The 24430-nt window shown below is 36.1% G+C and overlaps 1 protein-coding gene across 1 annotated transcript in view; it reads right to left on the reverse strand.

The window, feature by feature from the left end:
- Positions 1 to 10657: 10657 nt before the first annotated feature.
- SPATA16 (spermatogenesis associated 16) overlaps positions 10658 to 24430 on the reverse strand; it is a 213308-nt gene continuing 199535 nt past the window's right edge. Inside the window, exon 11 of the mRNA XM_057737812.1 lies at positions 10658 to 10780. Within this exon, the coding sequence (XP_057593795.1) occupies positions 10658 to 10780 (123 nt within the window). The remainder of the gene's footprint in view (positions 10781 to 24430) is intronic.

Below are 24430 nucleotides of genomic sequence, written 5' to 3' on the forward strand. Positions count from 1 at the left end.
AAGTGTGGTGCCCAGTGTCTCTGAAATATGGGGTTTCAGGACTACTCAAGAGTTGGGGCAGGGAATTAGGCAGGACTGGGTCTTGAAGTCTCCGAGCAACCCAAGTGGCCTGGCTTCTCTAGTAACGGGGAGCTGCGGATGGTGTGAGAAGCAGTGTAGTGACTGACACTTGTGGGATTCTGAAAGATTGCTCTGGGTTTAATGTGGAAGATGTATTGAAGTGAAGGGGAACTGGGAGAATAGGGCCTGTCGGGAACAGTAAGAACTTATGAAAATGAGAAAAAGTCTGTAATCAAGGGACTGGGGTGGAGAAATTTGTGATTTTGACCTAGAATAAAAAAAAAAAATCCCTAGTTGCAAAGTATAAGGGGAAAGACATTTCCATTTTACAAAAATCTAGAATTCTGGTAAAACATGAACATATTTAAACTGTGATTATTTGGAACACAGCTCATTAAATACCTCAAATCATTGGTTTTTCTCTGCTAAACATTTATGAGAAGGCAAATGACAAGAAAGCAAGCTGAAAGCAATTTTATCTTCGAGGAAGCAATTCCTACTTTTTGTCCTGGGATCATATCGGTTCAATTTCATACATCTTCTGTGTCACATTCCTGCCCCCTCTTGCCTCTGAACATCTACTTTCTGGTTGTCCTAGATTCACAGGCACATGCATCAGTGGCCCCGCTCCCTTCCTGCCACCATGGAGGTGCACGTTTACCCCTGGGCTACAGCATTGCAGTAGGAGCCTTAGGATGAGGGCTGTGCTGGCCTGCTGCTTCTCTGGCTATAGTATTAATTCTTGCAGGGCAGGGACTGTTTTTCCCTCTTCTCTCTCTCAGACGGAGGGCTCTAAGATTTAAAGAGTCTTTACTATGTGTCATACACACTGTCTAAGCAATTAAAATACGTGATCAATTTAAGGCTCTCAATACCCATATAAGGATTGTTATCATTGTTTCACAGATTAGGAGACCAAGACCCAGATCTCATCATGAGAAAGCCAATGCTTTTTATATTATTTCACGTTACTGTTCTAATGTCTACTTCGCTTCCTGGCATATAGCCAGATGCTCTCAGGAGATGTTTAATTAGCATTTAAACAGAGGTGGATTTTCTCATCATTAGGTAGCCCTTTGTCGTGCTTGCTAGTGGCTAGGGATTCCTCTGTCCCTGGAGTATATAAATCATATTGTGTTTTAGCTTTATTGTGGGTTAAATGCAGTATTGTGTCTTAGAACAGGAATTTCACTTTGCTGCCACTTATGTTTTTATGGGATAATGTAACTCAGGGGACTAACACTAGTTACAAGTGTAACCAGTATGTCCTTGGCTTCTCCTGTGTTAACTACACATGTGTCACGTTTACAATTAGATCACACATTTCTGCGCTCTTTGAGTATCTACCTTCCTATTGGCAGGAATTTCAGTCTTTTCCTAGGATCCCCAGAGTGCCTATTGGGTAAGGTGGGTCCCTTTGTGGTCACCATTTGTCAGGATGCAAGCTAGTTCTACAGCTCTGTGAGTTAGAAAGGCTTAGGGAAACTTCAAGCAAGGTTCAATAAGATGTGGTGTACACAACGTCCACAGAAAGGTGTGCTGGCTGTAGGGCATTGTGCTGGACACACCGGGGGTGTGTATTCCAGAAGCAGGACATGCCTCCTTGTTGATTTCTCACGGGGCAAACATGAGAACAAACTCATCAAGGGGGGATACCACCGGACTCCAGGGCTTTCATGCCCAGTTGTCTGGGAAAGCCACTTGTTCTGCCTCTGGGAACCCTGGGGGTTTACAGCCAGGATGGGAAGGTCAAGATCCTGTTTAGCCCTTCCTGCGGGGAAGAGAGGAGAACTCCTCATTCCAGCTGAGTTATTGTTCAGGCCACTGCTGGCCGATAGAAATATAATGTGAGCCGTATATGTAATTTTGAGTGTTTTAGTAGCTACAGTGAAAAAAACAAGTAAAAAGAAATAGGTAAAATGAAGAAATTTTTAATAAATTTATTTATTTATTTATTGGTTGGTTGTGTTGGGTCTTCATTGCTGTGCACAGGGTTTCTCTAGTTGAGACGAGCAGGGGCTACTCTTTGTTGTGGTGCGCGGGCTTCTCATTTTGGTGGCTTCTCTTGTTGCAGAGCACTGGCTCTAGGTGCTCAGGCTTCAGTAGTTGCAGCATGCGGGCTTAGTAGTTGTGGTGCACAGGCTTAGTTGCTCATCGGCATGTGGGATCTTCCTGGACCAGAGATTGAATCTGTGACCCCTGCACTGGAGAGCAGATTCTTAACCACTGTGCCACCAGGGAAGTCCTGAAATGAATTTTTATAATATATTTTCTTTGAATCATGTTATCCAAAACACATGGATGAGTCAAAAATTATCTGTACTCCAGTTATATTAAAACTTCTGTAAATTCTACAGCCAGAGTGCAGATAACTTTTGACTCACCTTTGTATTATGTCAACATGTAATTAATAGAAAATTTGTTACTGAGACATTTTACATCCTTTTTTTTGGAAATACTCAATTTTAGTACAGTTTCTTTTTAAAAATTTTTTATTGAAGTATAGTTTATTTACAATGTTGTGTTAGTTTCAGGTGTACAGCAATTTTTTTGTTTGCTTTTTTCAGTTGCGCTCTGTGTCTTGCAGGATCTTAGTTCCTGGACAAGGGATTGAACCTGGGCCCAGGGCAGTGGAAGCACTGAGTCCTAACCACTGGACAACCATGGAATTCCCTACATTTTTTTCTAATACTAAGTCTTTGAAATCAGGTGTCTTTTTAAATACTTATAGAACCTCTCAATTAAGATGCTAAATTTTCTTTGGACATACTTGATCTGTATTTTGATTTCATAAAATTTACTATTAAATAGTAGATTTTCATATCCAAATTGTTCCAAATATATTTCCAAGTTTTCCTAAAATGGAATTGTGTCCATTTTTAAATTTAACTTTAAAAAGTTAAGTTGGAAAATTTAAAATTTAAATTAAAATTAGTTATTGTGTTGCATTAGGCATATTTCTGGGGCTTGGTAGTCCTCCATGACTGGCAGCCACTATATTGGACACAGGAGCTCCTGGGGTTATTTTTGGGCAACCTCAGGTGTGCATGATGCTAATATTACCACGGGCCCCCCCAGGTCTTAAAGACAGAAATATAGAGAGGTGGTACAAACACACCTTGTAGATATCTTAGCTTCAATTCCAGACCACCATAGTAAAGTAAATATTGCAATAAAGTGAGTTACACTATTTTTTTTAGCTTTCCAGTGCGTACAAAATTTATATTTATACTATACTGTGGTCTAGTAAGTGTGCAATAGCATTATGTCTAAACAAAATATACATACCTTAATTAAAAAATGCTTTATTGCTAAAAGATGCTAACCATCGTCGGAGCCTTCCATGAGTCACAGAATCTTTTTTGCAATAGTAACATCAAAGATCACTCACCGATCACAGACCACCATAAAAAATATCACAATAATGAGAAAGTTTGAAATATTTTGAGAATTACTGAAATGTGACACAGAGACATGAAGTGAACAAATGCTTTAAAAAAAATGGCGCTGATAGACTTGCTTGGCACAAGGTTCCCACAAACCTTCAATGTGTTAAAAAAGAACAAAACCACAGTATCTGCAAACTGCAATAGAGCGAAGTACAATGTTAAGTCCCTACTCTGGAGTAAAGCTGCCTGGGTTTGAACTCGCTACTTTCTAGCTCTAAGGAAAAACTTCACCTTCTGGTCCTCAGGTTACTCATTTGTAAAAGGAGATAACATTTCCTCTCAGCATTGCAGTGAGGACTAAAGAGGACAATGCCTAGCGTATCATGAATTGTCAATAAAGGCGTTATTGCTTCAGTGTTTAAGAATCATTTTATATTTCATTATCTTATTTGCTCCTCACTGAAACCTTATTAGGTAGGGAAAAAGTTATTATCCCTCATACAACACAGCTAGGACTGAAACCCAGGTCTTCAAAGTCAAAGCCCGTTTTGCTTTCCATATCATGAGTACCACCATGGTCAGTTAACCTGAACTGAGCAGAACCCGTGAGAGGTACTCTTCTTCGGGTTTACATTTAACAGCTGTACTACACCAATTTCCACTTCTGGTTTAAGGAATAGCTTGATACAGCTATTCATATCTGTAAACTTATTGAACAAGGCTTAGAAAAAGACTGGCTTGTTTTCAACATCAGGGATTTAGTCTTCTCATTCCTCAATGAATATTTGCCTTTCTACTTCCCCAAACACTTATTTAAGAAGAAAATTAAAAAGTCTTGACTATTAATGCATATTAGTTCTGCACATTCCCTTGGATCGATAGAAGATCGCAATAAAAGAGCATATCCAATATTTAATTTTCAAGTTCCCATACCATTTGTTAAATGATGTACGTGGAGAGAAATTTTAATCGCTAATTATTTCATGCAGTCTGAATGTTTCTGGCTTCTTTTCATTGAGGCACAAGCAGGATATGCTTACATTTATAACTTTTGGGATGCTCTTTGGGTCTGTTTTTTGATATTCCCTCCCTTTGATGAGTTGTCAAAAATAGGTGCCTGCCCCAGGTGTGTCATTACATTCTATTACACCTACAATCTGCTTGTCAAGGCTGCACAATAGCCCTTTGTATCCATGTCCCGAGAGCGCAGGGAGCTGCTGAGTGGATCAGGCAACTTGTGAAATATCTGATTGAACTTGGACTCCGTCACCCCATCTCAATGAATCAAGCCACTGTAAATCAAAGCTTTGCTCTGCCAGTGGTCTCTCAACTTTCAATACATTTTGATTTAAAGGACTTTGGTGTGTGATCATCTCATATTTTATAAGATGATATCTTGTGAGTACAGGGAAAGAATGAAACCAAACAGTCAGAGGAGAAAGTTGTGAGGAACACAAGCAAGGTAGATGGGGACAACTCACATGTGGTGTCAGTTTGTTATTTTTAAAGGCAGGTAAAACACCATAATTGGTGCTCTGTGTAATAGTTACTTCAGTGACCTTCTGGACTGTGTATCCAGATGTTTGGTGGAGGCAGTCATAAAAATTTTTATGCCACAAAGAATTCTGCAAATAAAATGTCTCTACTGCCCTCTATGTAATGGCAATTATCTGTGATGCAAGTTTCAGAATATATAATTTTTTTTCTTGTAAACAGGCAAACAAAAGCTGATAAATTGGTCTTTCTCTGCAGTGATACTAAATAATAATAATATTTTTTAGTAATTTTTTTTCTTATTATCAAGGAACATATACTTATTGTATAATATTAGGGGAAAGATAATAAAATCACCCATAACTGTCTCTACTAAAAATAACCATTGTTAATATCTTATTGTATTTCCTTCCAGTTTTTATATGCATATATTTTATAACCTAGTTATAATTGTGCCTATACAGTTTTATATCTTTTTTCTTCTAACATTATACAATTTTTATCTGTTATTAGGTTAAGCATTGGATAGACTGTCATCAGTCATTTAGTCTATTACCTACGTGGGAAAATTTTGGTTGAGTTCATTTTATTTTTCTATTTAAAATAACCCTGTGAGAATACCTTTAAACGTTTATAATATGTATTTGATTATTCCTCTAGTATAGTTCTAGTTTCCTAAAAGTAGAATTATTGGGGCAAAGTGTATAAACATCTTTAGAGCTCATGATACACACTGACAAAGAGCTTTCTAGAGAGGTTTTAAAATTTATCCAATTTTCTGTTCCGTCAAAAGCATGTAGAAGCATGCTATCAACAACATGTAGATACCAAGGTACACATGGCTCTCTTCGGAGAAGTCACTTGGAAAGCTCTCCTTATTTCAATGCAGTTGCCTTTGTGCCTGCCATTACTTCAGAGAGGCACACGGTCTTGGACACAGAGTAACATTACTCAGTTGACCATCTACTCTAGTCACTGATTTGGGTTCTGAGTAACATTTGGCTGTTTTCAAAAATTGCAACATCTGTTCTCAAAGAGTAAAGATTGGCCACCCTTGAAGATATAAAAAAGTATTAATTACTAGTTCTGAAGCTGTACCTTGCCAGCAAGTAACAAACAGCATTTGCTACTTACTTTTCCTTCTTCAAGAACCCTGCCCCTGCTCAATGCTGTTGTGATCATCAAAGCAATGGTCCATAAAGGCCGGCAGAGAGGAGGAGGACAGGGACACGGTGGTGTGTGCTGTCCATAGCCGCTTGCCCCAGCAGTTTATAAGTAGCTGTGCTCACTTGGCTCATTTGATGCAGAGAACAAATGTAGACCTGTAAATGGGGGATTAGCGTAGTGTATTCATGATAAGGTAATTCTATTAAAAGAAACAATTTGGTTTTTCTATGGTATGTGTTTTACTTGATGAGAGAGAGACAGGGAGAGAGAGAGCGGAGGGGAGAGAGAGATCAAGGGAGAGGGGGAGAGAGAGACAAGGAGCAGAGAGAACACAGACACAAATGAGAAAATGTTAATTATTGGGGAAATCTATGCAAATGGTATATCAATTATGTTGCTCTATTCTTGCCACTTTTCCATAGGTTTGAAATATTTGAAACTGAAAAGCTGAGAAAAACATCTGTAGGGGAGGAAAAATAATTATCCTTCTAGCCTCCTAGGTTGTTGGTTCAGATCCACCTGTAGTAAAAAGACAGATTAGCAGGAGAAAAACAAATTTAATTTACATATGTACACACAGGAGCCTCACAAAAATACAAGACTCAAGAAATGACCAAAGCTGGAAGCTTTCATACCTTTTGGACAAAAAAAAAAACAAAAACCCAATAAATGTATTTAGAATTGACAAGGCAGAGATGTTTGGGCTGGGGTTAGTAAACAGTGAAGAGGTAACAAGGTTTGTTTATACAGCCTTCTTGGCCCTGATTTCCCTATCTCTGGCAGTAAGGATGTCTTTTGCCTCCTGCTACAGGGAGGGTACCTTTCATATGGGAGATTTATTTCCTGCTTTCGGGGGACAAAGGAAGTTCAGAATGTTCTTCTTGCATTGGCAGTTTCTCAAGTACCTTTAATTCAAAATAATATGCCAACGTAACATTTTAGGGTGACACATTCTGAACCTCTGCATCTACAAACAATACCAAAATGCCTTGAAGGATGATGAAGGCATGATTGAGAATGGTCAAGTACCTGACAATAAGGGAGATGTGGATCAGAATACACAGGATTTTCTTATGATCAGAGGTGGTCTCCTTTGGGGGTGGGACTGCTGAACTCGAACTGTTTCTTACAGAATAATACCCAGTGGCAGTGTCCCCAAATACATTTTATGGACAGAATTGATCACCCTCATGTAGACAAGTTGGGAAGAATCTGTTTAGATATTTGGAAAGATAAGTTGCCCCTAGCTCTAGAGATCAGCAGAGCTCTGCTTCCCACCTAGATGTGTCAGGAAGTGATGGAGGGACATAGGACAAATGATAGGGGAAGACAGAGGAAACCACTGAAGCATTTAGGGCATGGACTAGCTATACAATTAATATTTACGTTGGTCTGATCATCAAGTGTATACCGCTTCGTTTCAGCCAATAGGTCTTTCTTTTGTTTCACTTCATGTTTTTGAAATTTTACAGAATAAAATCCTATATATCTTAGAATAAAACGGCTGAGAAAAAAACACATCCTGTTATTACTGACCTTTTACTTTTTGGTTCTTTTGGTGCATAAACCTTTGCAGAAATGATCATATTAGGGAATAGTTTGGGGCCAAACCCTAAGAATAGTTACATCCTCAGGTCCTGTGTCATGTTAACTTTGAGCTGACAGGAAAGTATTTTCCAATATGGTAAAGGAACAATTCTCAGACTTTAATGGGAATATGTAAATTACCCCGGCAGCTGTTACAAATGCAGATTTTGATGTATTAGATTTGGGGAGGGGTTTAAAATTCTGCGTGATGCGTGAATTCCCTGGTGCTGCTGATGCTGCTGGCCCCGCTGGTCCAGGGACCGCATTTCAAATAATAGCAGGTATGGCACAGAACCAGTCTCTGGGGTCAAGCGAGGCATTAACTTCTTTGGGTGTTGGTTTCCTCCACTGTAAAAGGAGAAAATGCATACATGATGAAATTCTTACGAAGTTGATATAAAATAAGCATTCTGAAAGTACTTTGTAAACTTTGCTTTCTCTGGTATTAATTAAAAAAAGAACAACTAATACCATATTGCTTTACAAATCCTTTACAAAAACAAGGAATGGGAGGCTAAGTACAGTAAATTATGCTGCATTATTGCTACTCACGGCTCTTGACACTATATGGACACCATGAGCAAAATTCATTCATATGGGCATTGCTATTATACCTATTAAGAATTCTAAAGATTTGATACCTTGTTGAAGAGCTGTGTTGATTAATTTTTTTCTGAAAAAAAGTTTCTTTTGAATTTTTTGATTTCCATTTTATATCATCCTTTCTAAGACAAACTAGAACTACCTTCCTTCCCCTACCCAAGCCCCAGCCAAAAATAACCAATGGATATTTAGTATTGGATTTGGAGGAAATGGTCACACAGTAAAGCCATAATCTAATAATTGTAACTATGTATTTTTTCAAATATAATCTTCAGCACTGTGGAGTAAGAGAACACTAATTTTTGAAGGACAAAGATAAAGCAATTGAACAGCTACTGAATATCAACAAGGCTTTCAGAAAACAGGCAGTGCTAAGTAAGATTCCAAACCAATAAAAAACCAAAAGAGCAACAAAACAAAAAACTTACTCACAGAACATAGACATTCTTCTGGAAAATAAAATTTTAATACTGAAGTTAAATTTCAAAGCTCAACAAGCTTTGTTTCCTAGAGATTTTATAAGGAAATATATACATATATATACATAGAGAGCACGCGCGTGCGAGAGCTCTCAAGTGCCTTGGATAGAAATAATGCAGTATAATTTACTGCACTTGGCCTCCCATTCCTTGTTTGTTTTTGTAAAGGATTTGTAAAGCAATATGGTATTAGTTTTTTTTAAAAAATTTATACCAGAGCTAGCAAAGTTTACAAAGTACTTTCAGAGTGCTTATGATATATCCTATGTATGTGTGTATATATATGTATATTTTAATAATAGAAAATAATAGGAAATTCCTGGACAGTGGTCAAAAGGGATAACAGCAGAGGTTGCTGGATGGGAGGCTGAGCCATTTGTCTCAGACTCCCACAGGTGTCCATAGAGAGAAATTATTTTCCAGTGCTTATGAGAACGGCACTGAGATGCTGTGCTGGTGTGAGTCTAGAAATAGAAAGGCGTTTCTTAAATGCCCCTGTCTGTAACTGACTACCGTTATATTAATAACTAATCTGAGGGAACATGATGGCAATGTTAACGATCTCTAGGTGGGGTGGGGCTGAAAGAGAAAAACTATTTGATAAAGTGAAAAACTGAGCAAGTGGTCCGCAGGAAAACCGAGGTCGTAATCTATTTCAAAATTCCAAAATATTCTCAGCTTGCATAATTATGACTATACAAATCTAACGTATGCTTAAGGCTAGATTATTGATTCCTTCACAATCGTATTGTATAGTGAAAAATTCAGCACTGTTTTTTTTTCCCTTTTCCCCTTTTTGTGTTATCATCAGGGTACTCTGAGTCTTTTTCTTTTTTTCCCATTATTTTTATTTTTTATTTTTATGTTTTTAAAGATGTACTTGTTATTTTATTTCCTTATTTTTGGCTGCACCGGGTCTTCATTGCTGCACTTGGGCTTTCTCTAGTTGTGGCAAGCAGGGGCTACTCTTTGTTGTGGTGCACGGGCTTCTTAGTGTGGTGGCTTCTTGTTGCAGAACATGGGCTGTAGGCACACAGGCTTCAGTAGTTGTGGGACATGGGCTCAGTAGTTGTGGCCCATGGGCTTAGTTGCTTGGTGGCATGTGGAATCTTTCCGCACCAGGGATCGAACCTGTGTCCCCTGCACTGGCAGGCGGATTCTTAACCACTGTGCCACCAGGGAAGTCCCTCCATTATTTTTAAGATTTATGTTTTCTTTATTTTACTCTGTATCTGGGTTCCACCTTTTTAGTCTATCTTCAAACCTCCTTGTTGGTGTTAACTGAGGTCTTGAGTAATGGCTATTGACTCATTACCTTGTCAAATATGTGCATTTGTGTTGAGTCATTTAAGGGGAGGGGATATGAAGGATCCAGAGGAAAGAATATAGATTTTAATGAGATAACTGATGATATCAGCCATACCACTTAGGGCTATCTCTATAAGGATCGAGAAAATATATTATCAATTTTGTAATTTATAAAATCTGCTTTTATATTGTCTGTCCATATGTGTATGTGGTATGTGACTAACCCTTAATGAATACACATGAATATGCACATATACTATAAGTGGCCTTGGGTAGACCTGGTATACTTTAGTCAATGTTGAAAGAGCAAGACAGGTGAAAGAGGCAGCAATGGTTGTTTTATAAGCTATTTAAGCGAGAGGAATTTGAACAAGAGTCAGGTCAAACTTGCTGAAAACATTTATTGCTGCCAGTTGAGATTAACGGAGTGTAGAACATCTTTGCCAAGAGGAGCGCCACCTCATTCTTTTGGCGCTAGGCCTTTGTTGCTGGGCTGTCACAGTCAGGCTGGCGGGATGCCATTGCCCCTTTCTCTGGAACATCTTGGTGGTGGCGCTTGCTCCCCAATGACTAGCTTTGCTGCACAGTTTGAAGCCGCTTCATTTTTGTTTTTTGCCTTCGAGCAGTTCTCAGTTTTTTAGTTTTTAAGAAACTATCCTCTAATTGGTATAGAAAGTCTTCAATTCGTCCAACCTAGAAGAAATAAACAGATACAACAAGACTTGTTGTTTCCCGAGGTTTTGTGTACTTAGGAAAACGACGAGGTATTTAAGAGTAAATGGCACATACAGGCCCGTGTTGGAACAGAACTGGCACAGACAGATACAATTAAACATAAAAGCCCTCTTTTTGTTTTCATTTCAGGGTCCTTTGTTTTAGGAATTTGCTTTACCACTCAGTCCTATATAATGGGGATGGGACCGGGGATTATCATCACCTGCTGTCTTTATTGGTCAGTAAAACCAGGGATTTCAAAAAGAAATAAATGGTGAAAAATTACCCCATTATCTGAAAGAAGAATAGAACAAAATCTACTCCCCTCAAAATCAGAGATTCTAGCATTAGTATGTCCCTGGCCAACTTGGGAGAAAAATGAATATTCCCCATTGTCTTAGCAAGAGCCATTTCTCTTTTAAATCAAAAGTTGAAAAAAAAAATAAAATAATGATATACAAAACAGTAGTTCTTAAAAATAAATTATTTGTCTTTCTCCAAAGAAAACATAATAATTCAATGACGGTTGAATGTATTGTACTACTCGTCAGAGTAAAACAGTTTACATATATGCTGAGTTGGGCTTTGATTATGAATAACGATTCATACATAACCCTGATTCCAGGACCTGCATATTGTATTAGTCTAAAGTCACTCACTGAAGAGCCCATTGTCATAAAGTTAGCTCAAAGCTAGAGCACTTACTCTTCAAGGTACATGAACATATCATCTACTTAAGATAAAAGCACTTACAAGTTCAATTTTCCAATTTTGAGCTCTACTTTTAAATCACTTGATTTATCATTCAGAGTAATATCCCAAAGATAATTCAGATTGTCAAAAAGAGAATAATAAGTGGTAGCACTCATCTATATGTTATAGTTAAGTCTTATATCACACAAGGTGATGAAAACTGTCCATTGGCTTCCTTAAGAAAATAAGATAATTTATTTACGTGAAAACAATTCTTTTTGAAAACCTAAAATTACTTCAGGTAAATTTTTCCAAAAGTACATGTCGTTTGTGATACCTGATTATTGCAGCAATCATCAAAATGATTTGACAGAATATTTTTGGATCCCATCATGAAGTCAATACATTATTCTATGTATTCCATCCATTTGTACTATCCAGCTTATACCAAAACCGTAATTAAAAATTAACATAGAGCACGATCAAAGCAAACATGATGGATGGTACTTTACTGTTACTTCGATAGTGGAGTTGATGACTCACTCATGTTATTTGCACCAAAATTTTATCATTTACATCAAAGCTCTTTACAATGATAATGATATGATAATGATAATGTTTGCAACTGGCCCAAATACAATTAAAATTACAACCTAATGCAACAAAAAAAGCTCCCTTCAATAATACAGAAAAATGTTGTTTTAAACTATCTACTAGGTGGCTGCTATCTTTTTTTAAAAATTGTGTTTATTAAAAGAGCAGTGTTGACTAACTGGGTTGCCTTTCATTAAAAAAGACAAAGAAGAAATGCGATGGGTCATTTGAATAGAGAGTACTGTTGATTTAAGCTGGGAGGTCTAGAGTACAGACTTTGTGTATGTCTCACCTGGCCGAGGTGTTCACATCCTACCTGGTCTGTCTACATGCTATCCTTTCAACCCAATCTCCTAATGATACTGGAATGATCTTTTTAAAATGTATATCTGGACACATTTTCCCCAGCTTAAAGTGCCTAAATGGATTTCCAAGCCCTTAACATGATCTACACAGCTCTGGGTGATCTGGTTACACTTGCATCTCTAATTCTGTCCCCTGTCACTTCATTTGCCTTAGCCCTGTGGTACATCTCTCCGTTTTCTAAGCATAACCGTGCAGCATTCTCTGCACCCTTGATCTTCCTAATTCTATGGATGGAATACTCCTGTTGGAACCCTTACATAGCCTCTGGATTTCAGGTTCAGCATCAGTGCTTCAGGGACATACTCCTTGATGACCCATACTGGGTTGGGGCTCTCAGTTACATATTCCCACAGCAGCCCATTCATCTCTTTGCGTATTGTAATTTTTTACTTGATTGTTTATAATGACATATAATATCTATCTTCCCATCTGAGCTTGCTCCATAAGGCAGGCAACTAGGTCCACAGTGTTCACTATTCCCAATAACTAGGATATGGTAGACCCTCAATGATCCTACTCTCTGATAATAGGGCTGAAGGCATCAGTGCGTGTTCAGAAACCAATGTGTTTTTCCATACTCAAAGTGATGACTGGTATGAAGCATAGCAGAAGGCTTTCTTTTCTCTTAAAAATTAGATAATCACTTTCATATGCCATCATTCTATTACCATTATTTTGCTTTGAGTCTTAGCAAGGTGTGATCTCCATACTTGAAACAGCCGAAAATAGAAAGGGAACTGGGTAAGGAGTCAGGACTGTTGAATTCTGCTCTTGGCCTGGCTTACAATCTTGATCCCAGAGAAGTCACTTGGCCTTTCTGAGCTTCAGTTTTCACCCGCCTTTAGTGAAGAAAGGGTTAGCCTGGATTACTTCCAAGGACACACCAAGCCAAAAATTTCCATGACTGTACTCATATCAGATTTAAGTTTGTCCAGTCTTAAGATGTGCCCTTACAGTTTTCAAATCAGAGGTTATTCTTTTAGATTATACCATTAGATGAATGACACAACATGCAGTAAAGTAAGTCAATTTTAGCTTCTGTACTTACTGAAGTGTAGGAGAGCTGCAACATGTTTTTAGTAAAGCTGGTTCTTTATTTTCTTTTTTTAAGTCAAGGAAAGAAAAATGCTGGTTGAAGAGAAAATAGATTCATATAACTAAGAAGAACAGATTGCAAATGATAGAAATTTCTATAAAGCCCTTAGGGAAATAAAACACAAAGAAATATATAAGCATGTAAGGAAGGAAATGAGCCAGTTTTTGGAGCAGAGGCCTTATTAGACCTTTTTTGGTACAGGATCTACTTGCTTAAATATATCAGAGGGTCTCCTTGGTCATTCTGGGTCGAACTTTCCCATTTGCAAAATGGACAGATAACATTTTCTGGTCTATCTACATGCCAGTGCTGACTTGGCATTACCGAGGTATAGACATCAGACTAAATGAGTTTGTAGAGAATATTGGGATGCCAGATGACCGAGGGGGCACTGAAGGTCTGATTCAGTAAAAGGGCAGATTCTCACCTATCATACAGTTATCAATCATAATCCACATCAAAGAATTAGGAAATTGTTATCAACTTGTTTCTGAGGACTTTTTAATTCTTAAATACAAAAGTCTGTCAGTCGTGACTTAGTGTGGAGTCAAAAAGTTCAGAACAAAGATGGCTTTGAAACCATAAAAGAGAAGACAGCCTGAAAAGTACAGGAGATTTCAAAGTTGAAATTCTAACAGTACAAAAACAAATAATGCCAATTAGGAAGAAATGTGGAGGTAACTAAACCAACCAGTATGTATTATAGGAAAATTTCTAGTCAGCTCAGATCTCAAAGAAAGTACTTTCGTTCTTTCATGCAAATATTTATTGAACATCTACTATGTATTTGGTACTGTGCTAAGGTGATAAAAATATCAAGATGCTTGTTTATGAGAAACTCATTTTCACATAGAAGCAGTTAATGAAAAAATGATTGCAACAAAGCATGAATGTTTATACAAGAATTATGTACAAAAAGTTCTGTTAGCAAAAGTGTAAGAACAGTGAATTCTATCTGAAGGAATTGTGGAGGTGTCCTGGAGGTGATAGGAACTGGGTCTTTGCCAGGACAAGAAATTCATTCCAGACAGAGGAAATGGCATCCATAACAGCAAGGCTGTGAAAGAACATGGGCTGTTGGATTGGGGTGAGTCACATAGCATAGATGTGGGCATATGGGGACTGGGAGGAGAGATGTACAGAGCAGGAAATATAGATTGGTGTCAGCTTATAAAAAGTTGAAAAATATTTAGCTATGTGGTTAGAAAGATAAGTCTGGCGCCATTGTGTGGAATGGGATGCAGCCAGGGAGACTGGAAGCAGGTGGATCAATTAGAGGCCAGTGCAATATGATATGAAAAATACTATGGGGGCCTGCATCGAGGATTTAAGAGACATTTGGGAAGTAAGAGCTATAGTCCTGATGAAAACTTCTGTGTTGGGGTTAGAATGCAGGCAGAATTAGCAATGACTGTGAAGTTTCTCGTTTGAGACAATGATGGTATCTTAATGAGGTAAGGAATAAAATTCAATGAACAGTTTTAGGGAAAAAGGATGCGTTTGATTAGTGACAAATGTAAGAGGTAGAAATAGGTCACATAATCAGGAATGTTTAAAAAAAAAAGGACCTGTAATAATAGCCCAGTCCTAGGCTAAAAGCCAGAATGATGCAAAACTCCTAATTGAAAAGAAAAAAGAACCCAGCATTTCGTAGTCTACCATGTGAAAAGCATTCTAGCAGTTAAAAGTCCTAAGGAAAACAAACAAAAAATGACGCTTTCAGTTACTCAGAACAAAAAGGTGGTCATGGCAGAGAGAGAGCCTGCTGGGTCAAAGTCAGATATATCTAGGTTGGAATCCCAGCTCCAGCATGCGCTTAGTGTGTGACTTTTGGGCAAACATTTAATTTCTTGGAATCCAAGTTTCTTCATCTGTCAATTGCTTCACGTCCTAATGAGATTAAACAATTTATGCAAAGTATTTGCATAGGTCTGAACTGCTATTATTTAATAGTAGCGTTAATACTTAAATCTGGAAGTGTATGCCCAGTAAATAGAAAAAACATAAATAAATAAAAATACATATAAAATTGAAATAAAATGAAAAGCTAAACAACTTTATCCAATAGTCCCTGTGTTTATGACCTCCACTCTGTGAAGGATGCTGTCTCAGTAACTGTGCTGTATTTGACATGCTTTAAAGTCTAGTGATTAGGTCTCAAAATTCCACTATACAAAAGGCCAGATTAGGAGGGGGCAGAGAAAGGAGTGGGGAGATATGAGTTTCTGATAGTACATATTAGCTACAAGTTCAATATAAATCAACAGCATTCCCTGGTTACCCAAAACTCATCTGATTATACACTACAATATTTAGTTGCTCCGCAGCATGAGGGATCTTCCTGGAGCTGGGATTGAACCCGTGACCTCTGCATACACTACAATATTTAAAATGTATCTCAAAGCGGGCAGTAGTTTTCTCCCTTTTCTGGTCAAGTCCTGTCTCATCTGGACTATCATGCTTGGTTCTGGGTATGTCCAGGGTCTTAACTACAAATTGTATGAAGAAAAGTTGGAGGATCTGGAGGTGTTTACTGGGGAGGAAAGAAAACATAACAGGAATCTGTGGTATGTTTAGCTACATCAACATTATTATGTGAAGGGGTGATGAATTTGTTTTGTGTTAGCTTATACATTCGAAGGAGGACTATCTAGAATTACAAAATGAATTTGATTCTCAATTCTTTCACTGGTGATGTGACTTCTGAACTTTAATTTTCTCATCTTTAGTGTAAATAACAAATAAAGAATAATCAGAGTCTATTCTACAGGTTTTTTGTGAGGGTTAAATGGCTTGATGTTTGTGGAAAGCTCTTCATAAATGGCTAAGTCCTCTTCCACGAAGCTTATAATAGCACATTGTGTAGTGCCTGGTGGTTTCATAATAGGTTCTCAATAAATATTTGTTGAAGCAATAAACAGCTGAATGAGTACTTAAGTGAGTAAAAAAGGAAATATAATAATATATTCACAACTGTTTAAAAATGGAAGGGGTTTTGGGTCAGTTATAGTGACCCTCATCACCAGAGATTGGAAATCAAACATTAGATGACTTTTTTGGCAGGTGTGAATTATTTGGGTCATGTGTGAGTTGGGGGTTGGATTAAGTAAACTTTTAACATCCATTCCAACAGCGATATTTAGTTTAGCCTGGATTCACTCCACAGAAATGTGCTCAGTGGAAGAAGGACACGTTGCAATTTGCCTTGTACCACATTGGAGAAGCACTATAGAAATGAGAGGGATCCAACCACTTCTGTTGTTGTAGTTTTGTATATGATGAAAGGTATTGAGCTGGTTGATATAAACACGCATAGATAACTAGGGTTCTTCATTATATTTCACTTATAAAATTATATCTATAAGACCTATATCTTCTTTTCCAAATGTATCAACATTTTATCTTGCATCCAAAGGACACCTATTATGAATTAGCTTAACATTAGAAGGTAGTTTATAGCACAATTTGTTTCTTTCTTACCCTAGAACTGCTTCACATTATTCATTCATCAGATTATTCATCTTCTCAGTTAATGATTTTTTTTTAGCATATCAAAACTTAAGATTTTTCGACTAGATTCCAGGTAAAATGCAACATTTTTACAGATTAAAATGTTTTTCCCACATAAAATCACTTCACAGTCACTTTCAGTATAGGCATGATAAAAAGTACTTGAATATTTTCTCTAATAATCTTTTACTGCAAAATTGGTTTGTATCTTATGTATAGGTGGAAAGTATGGGGATGCCCTGAGGTCAGGATTGCTACTGACTCACTCTCATTTTGTGGGGCTGACTGTGACTTCATTTGCACATAAATCCAAGCTATTTTCATTTGGTAATTGAAGGCATGTGAGCCAGAGGTGAAAGCAATAGTACCACTTTCCATTTCTTTTGCAAAGGCTGGCCATGAGACCAAGGGCATTGCTGGGGAAGAAACTTGAGTTTCAGGGCATAGAGAGTGAGAAATGGGGAGAAACTAAGGAAGAAAATGACAAGATGCTCAACGTGAGCAAAGATGATGAGAGATGATAACAGAAAGGAACACACTGCCGTGGCCTAGTAAAGCTTTGAAAGGGGAGTCATTCAGATGTGGTAGAGGGGAAGGAGAGTCACTGTGAAGATTTGGGTGGCCCTTTCCCTCCCAGAGTCATTTAAAATCAAACACTACTGTGATGAGTTGAATTTCATTCCCTCAAAATTCCTATGTTGAGGTCTTAAACCCCTAGTACTTCAGGATGTACCCTTATTTGGAGATAGGGTTTTTATAGAGGTCATCAAGTTAGAGTGAGATAGTTGGGGTGGGCCTTAACCCAAAAAAACTGGTGTCCTTTAAAAATGGGATATTTGGACACAGTCACCCACACAGAGAGAATAACTTGAGAAGATGAAGGCAGTGGTTGAGGTGATGCTCCTACAGCCAAGGTATGATAAAAGTTGTCAGCAAACCACCAGAAATGAGGGGAGAGGCATGGAACTGATTCTTTCTCACAGCCCTCAGAAGGTACCAACCCTGATGACACTTTGAATTTGGACTATCAGCCGCTGGAACTACGATGATAAACTTATATTGTTTAAGCCACTCAGTTTGTGGTACTTTGCTACAGCAGTCTTAGCAAATTAATACAACTATAGATGGCCCGTGACTTAGGATGGTTCAACTCATAAGTTTTCAACTTTATGATGGTGCAAAAACAATATGCATTCAGTAGAAACTGTATTTTGAGCTTTGGTCTTTTCCTGGGCTACCGATTTGGGGTCTGATACTCCTGTGATTGTGGGCAGCCGCAGTGAGCTCCCCATCAGCAACTCGATCCCAAGGGTAAACAACCCATACACTTTTAACCATCCTGTCCCCATACGACCATTCTAGTTTTCACTTTCAGTATTCAGTACAGTAAATTACGTGAGCTACTCAAAACATTATGAAATAGGCTTTGTGTTAAGTGATCTTGCCCAACTGTAGGCTAATGTAAGTGTTCTGAGCACATTTAAGATAAGCTAGGCTAAGCTGTGATGTTCAGAATGTTAGATGTATTAAATACTTTGCAACTTATAGTATTTTTAATTTATGTTGGGTTTATTGACATGTAGCCCCATTGTAAATTGAGGAGAACTGTACTAAGCCATAAAGCTCAGTTAAGTTCTAATTTTCCTCTCAAACATGACTTTGCTGATTTCTACCTTTCAATTTTCCTGGAAACAGTATGGTTTCTCTCCAGTAATGGCAATTAGTGGAGGCTGATCTCAAACATAAATGCATGGGTAAATTGCACTTAGGAGGAAGACACTGGGCTTGAAATGGGACTTCCTATTGGATTTCATGCAGTCTGGATTTAGGAGAGATTAGGTATGTTTATAGGGATTTGTTTGTACATGTTCATGCCTCAGGAATTGGGTGCTCAAAGGATATTTTTAAAATAAAAGCTTTTAAAGATGTCTTTTAAGAAGACAAAAGATAGTTGAAATAAGAATTGGGCCCTTAGGAATAAATATCATGTTTCTGTGACTGTAGTGGTGGTTACAGAATGAGGATGTTTTTCCAATGATTAGCAGTGTGGACCACAGTGGATTTGATAACATTAGTTTGCTCTGTTCCAGTTTAGTTTCCAGACCAAATGCTCTTAAATATTTATCATCCAAAATGGTTTGAATTTTAATTCTTATTAGAATGACAATTGTTTTCAAACAGCCTTGAAATTAATTTCTAAAATAAACAGTTTCTGAAACGGAGTTGTTTCTGCTATTCATAATATAGCAGTTTCCTTTAGCTTTTGGTTAGCATTCAAACAAGCCTCATATTTCTCCATTTTAATTTAGTGAGTTTGGTATGTTAGTTGGTATTTTAGTCATAAAACTACAGTGTGGAAATCTAGGCATCTACCTGTGATATGTTACAAAATGTGCAAAAAAACTACCTGCTAAGCTGTATTACCAATTCCTAATTGAAAATTCCCATGATAGCATTTCTTAAAAATTATGTTTAGTATAGAATTAAAGCTCAATTGTGAAACCTTGCTATCACTTTGTTCATGAAACAATGTATCATGACTTTTTAAATTTTTATTTTTCAACATTTAATGGCATAATTTATCTGAAGGTTTGAGTAGTTTTTTTAAACTTTTTATTTTGAGATAATCGCAGATTCACATGCATCAGTAAGAGTATAGGAAGAATCTGTGTATTCTTTATCAACTTGCCCCAATGGTAACATCTTGCAAAACTTTGGTAGAATATTACAGCCAGGATATCGACTCTGATACAGTCAAGATATAGAACAGCTCCATTACCACAAGATCTCTTGTGTTGCCCTTTTATAGCCACATCCACTTTCCTCCTGGCTCCACCTCCTTAACCCTTGGCAATCACTAATCTGTTGTCCATTTCTATAATCTTTTCATTTTAAGAAAGTTATGTAAATGGAATCATATAGTATGTAACTTCATTATTCTCCAGGGATTTATTGTTGTGTGTATCTACAGTTTGTTCCTTTTTATTGCTGAGTAGTATTCCATGGTATGGGTGCACCACAGTTTAATGATTCACTCTTTGAAAGCTATCTAGATTACTTCCAATTTTTAGCGATTATAAATTAAGTTGCTATGAACATTTGTGTACAGGTTTTTGTGTGAACATTAGACTTCATTTCCCTGGAATAAATAAATGCCCAGGAGTATAATTGCTAGGTTGTATGTTAGTTGCATAATTAGTTTTTTTTAAAGAAATGTCATATTGTTTTCCTCAGTGGCCATATTGTTTTACATTCCAACCAGCAATGCATGTGACACAATTTCTCTGCATTCACACCAGCATTTAGTGCTGCCACTAATTTTTATTTTAGCCATTTTGATAGGTGTGATTTACCTCATCGTGGTTTTAATTTGCATTTCCCTAATAGCTAATGATGTTGAATATCGTTTAATGTGCTTACTTGACATTCTCTTTGGTGAAATGTCTGTTCATGTCTTTTCCCCACTTTCAAATTGAAGTAACTTTATTTTTTACTGTTGAATTTTGAGAGTTCTTTATAAATCAAAATACTTGGCTTTTATTGGGTATGTGATTTGCAAATATTTTCTCTCACTCTGTAGCTTGTCTTTTCATCCTTTTCAACAGAATCTTTCACAGTGAAAAAGTTTTCAATTTTGATGAAGTCTAATTTATCAATTAGATTTTTATGGATCATGCTTTTGGTGTCAAGCCTAAGAACGCCTTGCATAGACTAAGATTCCAAAGATTTCCTCCTATGTTTTTTTCTAAAAGTTTTACATTTTGAGTCAATTTTTGTACCAAGTATGAAACTTAGGTCAAGTTTTTTGTTTTTTTGTTTGTTTTTCCCATAGATGTACAAATAATCTTGTACTATTTATTGAAAAGCCCATCTTTGCTTTATTGAATTCCTTTTGTGCCTTTATAAAAAAATCAATTGAGCATATTTACGTGAGTTTACTTATGGGTTTTAAATTTTGTTCCATTGATCTTTGTGTCTATCATTCCACCAATACAACAAAGTCTTGATTACTGTAGCTATATAAAAAGTTTTGAAAATCCAATCTATATACTGTAGCTATATAAAAACTTTTGAAATCAGTTTAGACTGATTCCTTTCAGTTCACGCTCTTTCTAAAGTGTTTTAACTATTCTGTTTACTGTGGCTTTCCATAAATTTTAAAAGTCTTGTCTTTATGAAAATTCTTGCAGAGATTTTAATATAAATTGCATTTAAACCATCAATTTTGAGAGATTGATGTCTATACTATGTTGTCTTCCAATCCATGAACACAGCATGTCTCTCCATTTATTCAGATCTTTGCTTTCTTTTGTTACAGTTTTGTAGTTTTCACTATACAAGTCCCATATATATTTTGTTAGATTTACACCAAAGCATTTCACTTTTTCTGAGCAGTTGTAAATGATACTATATTTAAAATTTTACTGTCCCTGATTGTTGCTAGTGTATTGAAATATAATTGAGTTTTGTATGTTTATCATGTATCTTGCAACCTTAATGAACTCATTTTAAGAAGTTTTTTTTTGTTTATTTTTTTTCTATGTTGATGGTAATACCTATATTATTGATGAAATTTTATTTTTTCTTTCTTGATCCATGTGCCTTTTATTTTTCTTGCCATTCTGCAGTAGGTGGAATTTCTTGCACAATGTTGAATAAGAGTGCTGAGAGCAGACATCCTTGTCTTCTTCCTGATTTTAGGGAGAAAGCATTCAGTCTTTCACAATTAAATATGTTACTTGTAGGATTTTTGTAGATGCTATTTAACAATTTGAGGAAGGTCTCTTCTATTTGTAGTTTTCTGAGAGTTTTTATCATGCATGGATGTTAAATTTTATCAGTTTCTTAATGCATCACTTGATATGATTGTGATTTTTTTCCCTGTATTTTGTTGATATAGTAGATTACATTGAATTTTAAATATTCAAATAGCCTTGTTTGCATCTCTGGAATGAACCTCACTTGGTTATGGCATATAATTCTTTTAACATGTTGCTGAATTCTATTTGCCAACATTTAAAACATTTTAAAAAAGATTTTTGCAGGTATATTTATAAAGGATATTAATTTGCAGGGTTTTTTGTTTTTGTTGTTGTTTTGGTTTGGTTTTTTGGTACTGTTTTTATCTGTTTGATATCAGGTAATACTAACTTTATACCATGAATTGGAGACTGCTTCCTCCTCTTATACTTTTTGAAAGAGATTGTGTAGAATTGGTGTCAAACCAGCTGGGCTTAAAGATTTCTTTTGAGGAAGTTTAAAATTATGAATTAAATGTCATTAAAAGTTAATGAGTGATTCAGCTTATTTCATATTGGGTGAGTTATGGTACTTTGTGTTTCTTGAGAAATTGGTACATTTCATCTACATTTTGTTAAATTTTTATGTGTAGAGTTGATTGTAGTTGTCCCTTATTATAATTTTGATGTCTGCAGGGTCTATAGTGATATCCTATTTCATTCCTGATGTGGATGATTTTGTCTTTTCTTCATTAGTCTGTTAGATGTTTGTAAATTTTATTGATATATTCAAAGAATCAGCTCTTTGTTTCACTGATTTTCTCTATTTTTCTGTTTTTCATTTCATTGTTTTCTAGTCTTACCTTTATTATTTCCTTCTATATTCCTATTTTGGGTTTATTTTGCTCTTCCTTTACTAGGTTTTTGAGTCAGGGCTTCAATTATTGGTTTGAGATTTTTTTCTCTATTATAATGTATGCATTTGGTGTTCTAAATTTCTCTTTTAGTGCTGCTTTAGCTGTATCCCACACATTTTTATATGTTATATTTTAATTTTCATTCAATTCAGTCTATTTTTTTCACTTTCCTTGATACTTCTTTTTTGATCCATGGACTATTCAAGTATTTAGAACATTTCCTGTTATCTTTTTTTTAATTGATTTCTAGTTTGATTCTGTTACAGTTGAAGAAAACCTTCTTTAATATTTCAGTTAAAAAAAATTTGTCAAGGTTTATTTATGGTCCAGGATATGGTCTATTTTGGTATATGTTCTATGAACACTTGAAAAGAATGTGTATTCTGCTGTTAGTGGATGGATTATTTTGTAAATGTTGGTTAGATTCCATTGGTTGATGGTATTATTCAGTTCTATATCTTTGCTAATTTTTTTTGTTTAGTTGTTCTATTAAATGCCGAGAGGGTTTGTAATCTCCAACTATAATTGTGCACATGTCTATTTTTTCCTTTTATCAGTCCTATCAGTTTCTGTTTCATATATTTTGCATCCCTGTTATTTGGTGCATACACATTTAGGATTGCTATGTCTTCTTGGTGGACTGATTCTTTTACTATTATATAATGTTTCTCTCTATAATGTCCTGTCTCTGGTCACTTTTTTTTCTCTGAAGTCTACTTTGTTTGATATTGATATAGTCAGTACTGCTTTCCTTATATTCATATTTGTATGGTATATCTTTTCACATCTTTTGACTTTTAGCCTGCCTATGTCATTATAGTTGAAGTGAATTTGTAGATAGTATACAGTTGGGTCATAATTTTAAATCAATTATGCCAGTCTCTGTCATTTAATTCTTGTATTTAGACCATAATATAATTATTGGTATGTTAAGACTTAGTCTGTCATTTTATTTTTTTGTTTTCTTTTTGTTCTCTTTGGTTTTTGCTTCTCTTTTTTCCCCTTACCTTCCTATGGATACTTGAACATCTTTCATAATTTCATTTTAATATATATAAAGTGTTTTTAGTCTATCTTTTCGTGTAGCATATTTAGTAGTTGTTCTAGAGTATGTAGATATTTTCAGTCTACTGGTGTCTTTAAGTTCTATTGAGTTAAGAAATCTTGCCTTTTTTAATGTCTCTTTACCTTCCTGCATTTATTTTTTCTTGTTTCTTAGCATGTTAGTTATACTTTTTCCTTTTTTTTAGTGGTTGACCTAGAGGTTGCACTATACATTCACAGCTGATCTAAGTCCATTCTCAAACGACATTATACCACTACACAGGTAATGTGAGTAACTTACAACAATACAGTAATACTAATTCCTTTCTCTAGTCCCTTATATCATTTCTGTCATTCATTTTATTTATATATAAGCAAACACATTTATGTTATATATACATATATGTATATTATATGTGCATTATATATGTATATATGTATTATAAACACACATGCCTAAGACATACATAAACGTACATAATTGAATATATTGTTGCTATTATTATTTTATTGTTGCTATTATTATTACACATCTTTTCTTGCATGCTGTCTACTTTATCTGAGTTCTTAGCATATTAATCATTGTTGTGTTAAATTTGTAGTCTGAAAATTACAACATCTCTGCCGTGTCTGCTTCCGATGATTGCTTTGTCTCTTCAAATTATGTTTT

Source organism: Hippopotamus amphibius, chromosome 6, assembly GCF_030028045.1.
Source record: "Hippopotamus amphibius kiboko isolate mHipAmp2 chromosome 6, mHipAmp2.hap2, whole genome shotgun sequence".
Taxonomy (NCBI): Eukaryota; Metazoa; Chordata; class Mammalia; order Artiodactyla; family Hippopotamidae; genus Hippopotamus; species Hippopotamus amphibius.